The sequence below is a fragment of the Pelecanus crispus genome, chromosome 7 (assembly GCF_030463565.1).
Source record: "Pelecanus crispus isolate bPelCri1 chromosome 7, bPelCri1.pri, whole genome shotgun sequence".
NCBI classification, from domain to species: Eukaryota; Metazoa; Chordata; class Aves; order Pelecaniformes; family Pelecanidae; genus Pelecanus; species Pelecanus crispus.
Genome location: NC_134649.1, coordinates 37,132,994 through 37,145,376, shown reverse-complemented (window position 1 = coordinate 37,145,376; position 12,383 = coordinate 37,132,994). Strand labels below are relative to the sequence as shown.

At 39.3% G+C, this 12,383-nt stretch overlaps 1 protein-coding gene across 2 annotated transcripts in view; it reads left to right on the top strand.

The window, feature by feature from the left end:
- Positions 1-12,383, top strand: part of DENND6A (DENN domain containing 6A) — a 33,773-nt gene extending 21,390 nt beyond the window's left edge. For both annotated transcript variants that reach the window (XM_075714120.1, XM_075714119.1), the window contains 6 exons: positions 270-359; positions 7,440-7,493; positions 7,591-7,700; positions 8,304-8,406; positions 9,911-9,985; positions 10,505-12,383. In XM_075714120.1, the coding sequence (XP_075570235.1) occupies positions 270-359; positions 7,440-7,493; positions 7,591-7,700; positions 8,304-8,406; positions 9,911-9,985; positions 10,505-10,636 (564 nt within the window). In that variant the 3' untranslated portion in view covers positions 10,637-12,383. The remainder of the gene's footprint in view (positions 1-269; positions 360-7,439; positions 7,494-7,590; positions 7,701-8,303; positions 8,407-9,910; positions 9,986-10,504) is intronic.

Here is a 12,383-nt window from a genome sequence, read left to right as displayed (position 1 = left end):
ATTTGCACAAATTTGTTTATAGAAATTTTTCTTTCCTTGAATTTCTTTACATGAAAATAAAAAATGAGCAATTGAAGGGATAAATATTGTGCAAAAAGGACTTCATGCTGTTGCTTTCCTTTCATGATTCAGGGTACGGGGTGCTCTGTGTAAGCTTATGGGAAATGAATACAGAAACACTGGAATAAATATTCTTTAGAAAAACCCCACAACTACTTACATATTTTGGGGTAACAGACTTATTGTGATATTTTATTTCTTTTTTTAAGGGTGTACAACAGAAACGTCCTACAGAAGCACAGAGTGTGATTCTTCGGCGGTATTTTTTGGAATTGACGGAAAGTTTCATTATTCCATTAGTGAGTTCTCGGACTAATGGGTTTTTTACATATGTAATATGGAGTAGCTTTTTTGGCATTAGCTTGATTGAGTAAATCCAGTAACTGGCAGTGTACCTCTGGGGTCAGCACTGGGTCCAGTACTGTTCAGCATCTTCATTAGTGATCTGGATGATGGGGCAGTGTGTACCCCCAGCAAGTTTGCTGATGGTACAAAACTGGGAAGAGTGACTGATACACCAGAGGGTCGTGCTGATGTTTGGAGGGACCTCAGCAGGCTGGAGAAATGGGCTGGCAGGAACCTCATGCAGTTCAGCAAAGAGAAGTGCAAAATCCTGCACCTAGGGAGGAATAAACCTAGGCAGCAGTATATACTGGGGGCCACCAGGCTGGAAGGCAGCTTTGAAGAAAAGGATTTGGGGGTCCTAATGGACACGAAGCTGGACGTCAGCCAGCAATATGCCCTTGAAGCAAAGAAGGCCAATGATATCCTGGGCTGCATGAGGAGGGGTGTTGCCAGCAGATTGAGGGAGGTGATGCTTCCCCTCTACGCAGTACTGGTGAGGCCATACCTGCAGTATCATGTCCAGTTCTGGGCTCCTCAGTGCCAGAGAGATGGAGCTACTGGAGAGAGTCCAGTGAAGGGCCACTAAAACGGCTGAGGGGCTGGAGCATCTTTCATATGAGGAAAGGCTGAGAGAGCTGGGACTGTTTAGCCTAGGGAAGAGAAGGTTCTGGGGGGATCTCATTAATGTCTATAAATATCTGAAGGGAGGATGTCGAGAAGATGGATCCAGGCTCCTTTCGGTGGTGTCCAGTGACAGGGCAAGAGGCAATGAATGGGCACAAACTGAAACACAGGACGGTCTGTCAGCCATCAGGAAACACCTTTTTACTGTGAGGGTGACTGAGCACTGGGACAGGTTAGGTTGCCCAGAGAGGTTGTGGAGTCTCCATCCCTGGAGATACTAAAAAAATGTCTGGGCATCATCCTGGGCAGCCTGCAGGTATGCTTGAGCAGGGGGGAAAAGAGGGGAGTTGGACCAGATGACCTCCAGATGTCCCTTCCAACCTCAACCATTTTGTGATTTTGTGAATAGTATTTGAGCTACAGAAATTTACCATGAAGCTTTATCTTGACTTTTCTAAAATACTGTAGTCTTACATTTCTTTAATTACCATACTTAGCATAAAAATTATGAAGGCCACAGCTTAATGTCAAAAGTGAAATATTTATATACCTAGACAAAAGGTTCAGATCTCAAAAAGGGATGCGTCTTTGTATATGTTGCTAGACTGCATTTTCAGATGTTTGCAATGCACTGTGTAGCATTAATGCAAAGCAAAACTCTGTGTGTATTTTAGCATGAGGTAAGAAGGAAATTTCTTTAACCCTTCCTCAACACTTGGAATCCTTGTCCACTGTTGAAATTTTTTTTTTTTTTTTTTTTTCATTTAAGCGTAAGGGCGTTTCCCCTGACCTTAAGAAATGTCAATATCGGAAAGGTAGAGTTGGAAAGTACTTTGTCATGAGAAGATCTCTATAAGCGTATACTCTCGTAACAATTTGCTATGATAGCTGAGGGGATACTACAAGGTAATCTTTCTATTAATATGTGAAAGATCAACCAATTCAACTGGTAAATTAGACTGGCTTAAATTTTTTCTCTTAAATATTTTGTCTTCTAGCGGTAGTGCTTTTCCATGTAAATCATGAAAGTTTTTAGAGAGTTTTTCCCTTTTCCAGTTATATTTGTGCACTCACTGCTGTTATGCTTGGCATGAGAAACTGTATCTAGCACGTCTCTGTTCCTTTCATCTGCCTTGTCCAGACAGAGCATTTCATTACTTGTCCTCTAGGCAATTAATTTACTTCTCTTACTTCTTTGCAGACTTATTTATCTTTGTAACTCCATTTTTACCTATGTTCTATCTGACTTTCAAAGAACAATGTCTCCGAAGGTAGACAGTTTGGGGTTTGTTTTGGTTTTCTTTTTTTGTTCATTGATTTTTGGAGTGTTTTTGCCATTGGATTACCTACAGTAGACAACTTTCAGCAGTCAAACATCCTTGGGCAGTTGTTTCATGGCCTCAAGGCAGCTATTTCCTCAGATTACTGCAGTATTTGCAGGATTTTCAAATCTTGCACCTACATCAAGCATAAACAAAAGTTACAAGAGACTTGAGAAAAAGGTAACGTCTCCACTTAGATTCAGAGCATCTAGAACTGGCAAAAGGATTATTATGAAACTCAACTTCGTCTCATTTTCTGTCAGGAAATGGCCAACATGATGTAGCAGGGGCTACAGAATTTGCTTTCTCTTACTTGGTCTCAGTTTTCCTCGTTATTACTGCTTTTCAGAAAAAAATGGGCAAATGAAATTTAGTGTGGATGGCTATTTCAAACACTTAAATACCCCTGGGGAAAAATCGCATATACAGAGCTCTTTGCTAGACCATAAAATCAAAGGTGAATGTAGGTTAACTGGGACATCTGATCCAACCCCACTGCTCAAAACAAGGCCAATTTGAATATATAGGTAAATATCAAACCTTGCTTTACAAGTATAGGTGTAAACTTTTGGACAATTCAACACACTTATGTCCCCTGATTCTAGAGAAGGCTTTGCTCATTATCCTCATGCTTTGTCTTCCTCAGGGGCAGTAAATACAGCTTCTAGATCACTGGTGACTGCAATGATCACGCACAGTACTGTTCTTTCCCCAAGCCTTGGCTTTAGAGTATAAGACATTTTCATGATTATCTGCCATTTCTCAGTGCTGCTCTGGTTGGCCATAAACCTGATACAGCTTTACATCCAGAGGGGGAAATCACAAAACAAGATTGAAAGCTTTCAGATTTTTATGTTTTCCTTTTTTTTTCTTCTCTCTTTTTTTTTTTTTTTTTTTTTTAAATCAACCTCAGCAAAGAGCCTCCATTTTTTGTTCTAAACTGTAGTAGAGATGAGTCCAGCAATCTGAAGGTTCATGATGAGACTAATGGAATCTAGTTCCTTCAACCATAATTTCTGTTCAGGAATTTTCCTTCTGATTTTGTTGTTTTATCTTTGTCTGTTAGTGATAAGCTGGTTTGCTTTTCCTCAGAGTCTCATGACAATGGTTTCAGGAGAGTAAATATCAAGACTTTCTGTTTTCCTCCTTGCAGTTTCTATATGCTGTTCCTGTAAAAGAATGATTCTCACAAGAGTTTGATTTATCAGGTGATACTTTCTTCTGTTTTTGGGTGCAATAAAATAGATTCTGAGGAAACTCTGCAAATTCAGGTGACTCTAGAAGATGTTTTTACAATTTTACAAAGGAGAGACTATCACTGAATGTTGAGATACATCTACTTTATATCAGGGTATCACATGGAGAATAGTTTTTCATTGGATCAGAATATTTTATTGTACAGCATCATGCTATTCTGGAAATGGCAGATACCTGGTGTTTTGCTTTCTAACCATGGTACTTCATCTGTTCAAATCTCTAAACCAGAGTTAGGGGGCAAATTTTGTCTCATTTCTAACCAGTCAGGCAGAGTTTGTTGGAATGCTTAATGTTCACAGATTTATGGTTTTTTTTTGTCTGGACAGAGATCTCAATTTGCTGAAACAGATTTTAAAATAGGAATTTGTATCTAATGTAATAGATAATACTGTCCTGTAAATTGAAATCCTGCTGTAGCGTTTGCAGGCTCCTGACATACCTTTATAGTGGCAAATTAATATTGTGTTTAGGTTGCTGAATCCATGCAGATTAGTAGCCTTTGACTTGCACTGAAATGGAAATTTGTCATCTTGCTTTCTAATTTGTGCATTAAGATAATGATAAATATGTTCTAATATGCTCTTACCTAGCATTTGGAGGTATGAAGTCTGAGTAATGATGGACTTCACACAGAACTTTTTGGGTTGGTGAAGTGAAGTCATTTCTCTGGGCAAGCGGTTAAAGTTGGGAAGTGATACCTCAGACATTGGATATTTACATATCAGCTGCCCCATTCTGAGCTCTCTGAACACCTTCTGTGGATGACCTGAACTTTTCATCATTTTAGAGCATGCATGATCAGGTCCAATTTTTGTCTGCAAGAATGGTGACATCCCTAGACACTTGTTTGTCCTAGGATATTAACCATTAAGAGGAGTTTTTCCTTAAAATTTGTCTTTCTCTAGTGTTCTTTTGAGACAGGATGGACATGTAGGGTGAATCTAAAACCTTTCCCTGGCATTCCCCCTATCTTGCTCAAACTTCCACTTAAAGTGAGAAACTTAATATGTTTTCTGTCATAAATCTTGAATTTGTAGGGCGAGATCACCCTTTACATTCTCTGCCACCAGAAAAAGTATATGAGGGGTCCTTTGTTTTTTCAAAAGATAGAACTAGACTTTTCATAATGTTACCAAAGCTGATTATGTTCACAGATCAAAATGTATGGCCATTTGCATACAAACACTTTGAAAATGTATAGCAGCTTGTATTGATGTGCTTGTGTGATCTGGCAAGGCGGAGCTGCCTCCTGTCATCTCATCAGGCCTTGAGCTTCAGCAGTGGCCTTGCTGAGAAATGTCTCCACTACTCATACATTAGATAGCCCGTTGGGGGCTCTAGCCATGCCTTTGCAGAGATGCCCACAGCTGATACAGCGTTTTGTAGGTTAGTTCTGTATTTAATGTTTGTATGAGGGACTCTGAAAATCACTTCCAAATACTTGATACAAAGTGGGATTACTGTTTGGAATCACCCATGATATGAAGGTACCTGTGGACTTGAATGTTTCATAGAATCATAGAATGCTTTGGGTTGGAAGGGACCTTTAGAGGTCATCTAGCCCAACCCCCCTGCAGTGAGCAGGGACAGCTTTAACCAGATCAGGTTGCTCAGAGCCCCGTCCAACCTGACCTTGAATGTTGCCAGGGATGGGGCCTTCACTACCTCTCTGGGCAACCTGTTCCAGTGCTTCACCACCCTCATTGTAAAAAATTTCTTTCTTATGTCTAGTCTAAATCTATTCTTCTTTAGTTTAAATCCATTATTCCTTGTTCTGTCACAACAGGCCTTGCTAAACAGATTGCCCCCATCCTTCCTGTAGGCCCCCTTTAAGTACTGGAAGGTCGCAATAAGGTCTCCCTGCAGCCTTCTCTTCTCCAGGCTGAACAACCCCAACTGTCTCAGCTTGTCCTCGTAGGAGAGGTGCTCCAGCCCTCGGATCATTTTTGTGGCCCTCCTCTGGACCCGCTCCAACAGGTCCATGTCCTTCTTGTGCTGAGGGCCCCAGAGCTGGACGCAGCACTCCAGATGAGGTCTCACCAGAGCAGAGTAGAGAGGCAGAATCACCTCCCTCGACCTGCTGGCCACGCTTCTTTTGATGCAGCCCAGGATACGGTTGGCTTTCTGAGCTGCAAGTGCACATTGTTGGCTCATGTCCAGCTTTTCATCTACCAGTACCCCCAAGTCCTTCTCCGCAGGGCTGCACTCAATCTCTTCATCTCCCAGCCTGTATTGATATCGGGGGTTGCCCCATCCCAGGTGCAGGACCTTGCACTTGGCCTTGTTGAACCTCATGAGGTTCACAGAGGCCCACCTCTCCAGCTTGTCCAGGTCCCTTTGGATGACATCTCGTCCTTCTGGCGTGTCAACTGCACCACTCAGCTTGGTGTCGTCTGCAAACTTGCTGAGGGTGCGCTCAATCCCACTGTCTATGTCATTAATGAAGATATTAAACAGCACTGGTCCCAGTGTGGACCCCTGAGGGACTCCACTTGTCGCTGGTCTCCATGTGGACATTGAGCCATTGACCATGACCCTCTGGATGCAACCATCCAGCCAATTCCTTATCCATTGAACAGTCCACCCATCAAATCCATATCTCCCCAATTTAGAGAGAAGGATGTTGTGGGGGACTGTGTCGAACGCTTTACAGAAATCCAAGTAGATGACATCCATTGCTTTTCCCTTGTCCACTGATGCAGTCACTCCTTCACAGAAAGCCACCAGGTTGGTCAGGCAGGACTTGCCCTTGGTGAAGCCGTGCTGGCTGTCTCAAATCACCTCCCTGCCCTCCATGTGCTTGAGCATAGCTTCTAGGAGGATCTGTTCCGTGATCTTCCCAGGCACAGAGGTGAGGCTGACAGGTTGGTAGTTCCCAGGGTCCTCCTTTCTAACCTTTTTAAAAATGAGCACAACATTCCCCTTTTTCCAGTCAGCAGGGACTTCACCTGACTGCCATGACTTTTCAAATATCATGGAGAGTGGCTTGGCAACTACATCAGCCAATTCCCTCAGGACTCTGGGGTGCATCTCATCAGGTCCCATAGACTTGTGTACATTGAGGTTCTTCAGGTGGTCTTGAACCTGATCTTGCCTTACAGTGGGAGGGGCTTTACCCCCCTGCTCCCCATCTTTTGGTCCATCGATTCGGGAGGGGTGAGGAGAGAGGTTGCCGGTGAAGACTGAGGCAAAGAAGTTGTTGAGTACCTCAGCCTTCTCCTTGTCCGTTGATACAAGTTCACCTTTCTTGTTCATCGGGGGGGGTACGCTTTCTTTAACCTTCCTTTTCTGGTTGATATACCTGTAGAAGCCCTTGTTATTCTTTACATCCCTTGCCAAATTCAGCTCCATCCTCGCGTTGGCCTTCCTGACCCCCTCCCTACACAACCGGGCCGTTTCCCTGTATTGCCCCCAGGACACCTGTCCCTGCTTCCACTGCTTGTGCAGTTCCCTCTTACTCTTTAGTTTGACCAGCAGGTCTTGACTCAGCCATGCTGGTCTCTTCCCTTGGACTGTCACCAAAGAAAAGAGAGATTATTTACTAGTGGCTGGAGTTCAGTATATATATATTCCATGTATATGTTTGCTTCCTGTCCTCCTTTCCCTCATGTCCTTCTTGAATCTTGCTGACGTGCAGTTCTGTAGTTGGGAAATACAAATGGCATTAGATAAGCTCCTTCTTATGCTTTTGTGGTAAATATGCATGACCCCACCCTGTACCAATACTTAGAAGAGAAAATGCTATGGTCACAAGTGATAAGTAAACATACACGTGGACTGTGTATGTTTAATACTGGTTATGCAAACAACCTTTCTTTTTCCTTTCCCTAGGAACGTTACGTGGCAAGCCTAATGCCTTTGCAAAAATGCATATCACCATGGAAGGTAAGGAAATATAATTTGAATGAGCTGGAAATTGGTGATTAGAGAAAACAATTATGGTCTGCTAATGATGATTTTTTTTTTTTTTTTCTTTCCATAGAGTCCACCACAGCTGAGGCAGTTCAGCCAAGATGACTTCATGAAGTCACTGGAAAAAGCAGGACCACAGCTCACATCAGGTTTAAAAGGAGACTGGATAGGACTTTACAGGTCATTTCTTTCATCAGCATAAAAAATTAAATAAATGAAGACAAATCAGTAATAAGAATGCTCTTTTCCTGAGTAAACTTATTATCAGTATTGATTTGGGTAAGACTTACTTTTAGACCGTATGCTTAATAGGAATTGATAGTACTTGGTATAATTTACTCGCTTAAATCTGTTTCTCTGTAACCTGTTAATGGTTCTCATAAGAGGCTACTAACACTACAGGTCTCTGTATACTAGTATTATTTGTGGTTTTATTTCTGGTTCTAATCTGATTCCTCCTTCCAATCAAGCACAAAGATAAAAATGAGGATATTTCAAACTGAGCCGTGCTTTCTGCCTGACAAAATTCCTAATCTTTATTGTCTTTCAGACCCCTTTTCTTTACATTGTTTTCTCAATCCTTGTCTTGATTAATAGAAGCACCTGTTATACTCCACTTCAGAATATTACATTTTTTTGAAAGTAAACAGAGAAAGGGTCCTAATATCTTCTTCAGCCTCAAACTGAAAATGTAATTACTTTACATTTGATGAGATAGCAAACAGAGTGTTACCAAAATTGTAATTAAAATATAAAATGTATTTTGCTTTGGTGTTTTACCAGGCATTTTTTGAAATCGCCCAACTTCGATGGTTGGTTTAGGAGCCGGCAGAAAGAAATGACACAGAAGTTGGAGGCCCTTCATTTAGAAGCACTATGTAATGAGGTTAGAAAAATGTGTGCTTATGATTATATTCATTATCCTGTAACAAAAATATATTCCCCCTCAAGTCAGTTTTACTCCTGCTGTTTTCATTGGTTGAACATAAAAATGTTGACAATTTTCTCAAGTTTGATCTAGCAAAACATGAATTTGTTAACCAAGTACAAGCTAGAACTAACACAGCAAAAGAGAACAATATGAAATACAGTTCAGGTTTTTTTAAATGACTGCCATAATTTGTAAAATATATCTTTAGTCCTTTTTTGTTCTGTTGTTTATTTTGAAATTGAATATGCACTCCCCCTCCCCTCCCCCCAAAAAGGGGTTTTCTTCTTATTTGATAGTGTTACTTCATTCAGCTTCTCTCCTTGGTGTTCTAACACATTTTTAGTTGTATATAGTTTGTAGCTTTGAAGGTATAAACTCAGTGAGTACCATAGAAAATTGATAACTAATTAGATACGGATAGTAGATAAGCCTACAACTGATCCATAGTAATTAGAAGCTGAGAAGTGAAATCTGTTTATATATATAAAAACCAAAATGCCACATAAACGATTTTATGTTGTAAGATCCATTCTTTACTCAAGAAGCTGAAGTGGGTATGAGTATAATTTGAGTCGGAACAACTGATGAAGAAAGGTATCGCAAGAGGAGAAGAGATTGTACAGCTAAAGAGGGAATAGGAAGAACAAAAAAAAAAAGTCAACATCACAGCTTTAAAACAAACAAAAAAATTGTGCTGGTTATTTTTAAAAAGCCATTGATTTTTATCCCTTGCCCTGTCAATTCCCAAACAGTACATTGTAGCAACCCAAATAGATTGTTCAAATAGAGCAGCCCAAATAATTTGCAGGGCAATAGCTAGGTCAATTTTATCACCTAGAATCTATCTAACTATATTTGACACTAACTTACTGCAAAGAAAAGGGGATGTGTCACAAATATATTACTGACTTTGCTCCTTATTAGCTTTTTCTTTTGATCCAAGTGTTAACATCTTTCTGTATGTGAGGAAATGTCTTTAATAGGTGAATAGTAAAGGGGTAGAAGAGCAGAACTTCCATAAGAAAATTCACTTAATGAATATATTTTACTAGTTATCGACTATGTGATCTCCTTTAATACCCTAGAAACAAGAAATGCTTCCTGGCACTATCTTAATATTTCATTGTGCTGGCAGATCTGATTTGGTAAACATTCACTGCCATTTTGCATTGTAGGTGCTGGTTTTGAAACTAAGCCTGTTTGGCATGATTTTTTTTTTTTTTTGTATTGTGTTTGTGTCCTAGTCTCCCATTTTGCTAAGTCCTGGGCAAACATGCAAATAAGGCAGATTTTGCAGTTTACAGTAAAGACAGTACATGAGTAAAATGAGTTTAGTAAATGGCATGAGAATAAGGAAAAGGAGAAGACCCATTCTGAACAGTAGGTGTAAATTAATACTACTTTTGAAAACTATATCTGTTGCCATAAATACTTCAATGCTTAATTTTTATTGTTTTAGAACTTGGTTTTCTGGAGTCAAAAGCATACTGAAGTAGAAACGGTGGATCTTGTCTTAAAGTTAAAGAATAAACTGGTAAGTAACTCAATTGAACGTGGCTCAAATTTGCCTGACTTAACTAGATAAAAGTATTATATAGTTGTGTTTACAGGTACTTAAATGAAAATATTCTTTAAGATCTAGGTAGCTCAAGGAATTGGTCATTCAGGTTTTTAAAACAAAACCGGTTCATTTCAGCCATGACTGAAGAGTTAGCTCACTTCCCAACATTGTCCAGCTAGGTTGGAAGCATTGCACTGATCTTGGTTTTTTTTTTTAAAAAAAAACGGTTGGAACTTTGTGACTGATCTGAGTGGGAGCAAGGCTGAATCTGCAGGGAAGCAGAAAACCAAACTGTCTTGTGATTACTGAAAGTCCAAATCAGTGTTAAGTCGTGCTGTTGCATGGTTTTTGAGGAAACCTGCTATTGTCCAAATTCCTACTTGGTTGGCAAATGAGGAATTGATTTGCCAAATTCGCTAATATGTCGCTTTGGTCTGTCTTGAGGTAAACTTGCATTTTTAGTAGAAATCATGTTTTGTTGTACCTTTGCAGTTGCAGGCTGACAGAGAACAGCTTCCTGTGAAAACTGACACACTGAAAAAGCTGCAGACACACATCAATGATATTATACTAGCACTTCCAGATGACCTACAGGACATCTTGCTCAAAACTGGCACAACATGATTTCTACTGGGCTTTTTTTGTACAGAAAACAAAAGGCAAATGTAGCTTCACAGAAGGCAGTGGCTTACCAACTTCGGAACACAGCTCTAAATAGTGTGTTAACACTACAAATGGACTGTACTAATAGTATAGCCCACTGTACTATTTTCACTGTTTTTTCCACTTAAATACCAATGCAACTAAAGGAATTCCTGTGTCTAATAATGTTTGAAATAAGTGCTCTTAAAGAAAAATCTGTGGGCATATGAGACTATACCACAGTATAGGACCACAGTGCAGTGCTGGCATTGCAGAATGTTTTCTAATTGGTGCTGCTACACCCAATCCTGTTAACTCAGGGGTAAGCAATATTGATCCTGTACTGTCCTGTTGATGTAGTATCTGACTGCTTTTTTTTTTTCCTTTTAGTTTTCATCTAGTGATAAGCCCAACTGGCATACTATGTGACTTCGTCAGAATACATTATAGTTGAGGTATTTTACCGGTAAACCATTGCTTTCAAAACTGTTTCAGGGACACTTGAAATATTCAGATTCGTTCTTAACTTTCTTCCTTTCTCCTTTTTACCATCTTTTCAAAACCATATTAATTTAGCATCTTTAAAGAAGAGAAGGCAGCTGGCAAAAATCTCCTGAAGAGAAGTCTCTTCCATTCAATGTCAGTTAATTAAGGTGCTCTTACTCACATGCCTTAAATATAAAGTAATTGTATACTAATTGGTGGTTTTAAACTGCTGACATTCAGGATTTAAAGTGGATTACTTGTGTAAATGTAAATAAGCAGTATTCATCACAGGAAATAAACACGGTGGTGTTCCAATACAGATTTTAAAATCAGTGATTTCAGTAGAGTTAGCTGATACACAGTCTGTTTCAGTTGGAGATCATAGCAGTCAACTACGGTTATAAATTTTTTATATTTTTAAGGTTTGTTTTTTTTTTTTTTTACTTATACCAGTAGGGTGTTTGAGGTGGTAATGGGGCTGGAGGAAGATGATGTTGGCTTCAGCTGAAAAAACCCTATGGAAAGGTCAAACTGGGGCAAGAAAAGATTGTAGCATGAAATTATTCTCAGTATATGCATATAGCAGACATGCATAAAGAGTAATTTCCTCTTGCATATTAAGCAACAAGAATGTGATGTTTATGCCCTTGAACAAGTTTCAGCGGTATATAAGAATTTAGCTGCTTCACATGCAGTGTTGTACTTTGACCAGTTTCAAGTAGAATAAACTTAATGCTATAGTGTACACACAGCATACACTTTTATATGACAAGTGGATCACAATTAAAAAAATCTGCTTTTAAGTGCTTGGATGGAATTTTTTAAAACTTACGACATAATCCTGCTATAAGAATATGCTTTTGTATGATAAATATTTCATACCATCTTTCTAAAAATGTCGTATTTAGATATAAAGTGTCACAATGGTATTTTTATGAAAATATGTATTTTAATACTGTTATGGTTTATATGTCTCTATTGGTTAATGCCCCTCTTATGTTACTTAAACTACACCACTTCAGCATTAATTTCTAACTTGCAAATTTTTTTTGCACACCCTGGTAAATAGCATTTCTAATCCAGAAATTAATACGTGGCCATTCTTAAACTAAATTATCTTAAATATTTAACCTGGAACACTGTGTAGCTTCTTGGAACCATGTAAACTGGTAACAACTATGATAACTATCCCATGACTGCAAATATGTATTTTTGTAAAAGGAAATAAAGGGTTTGATTTTTA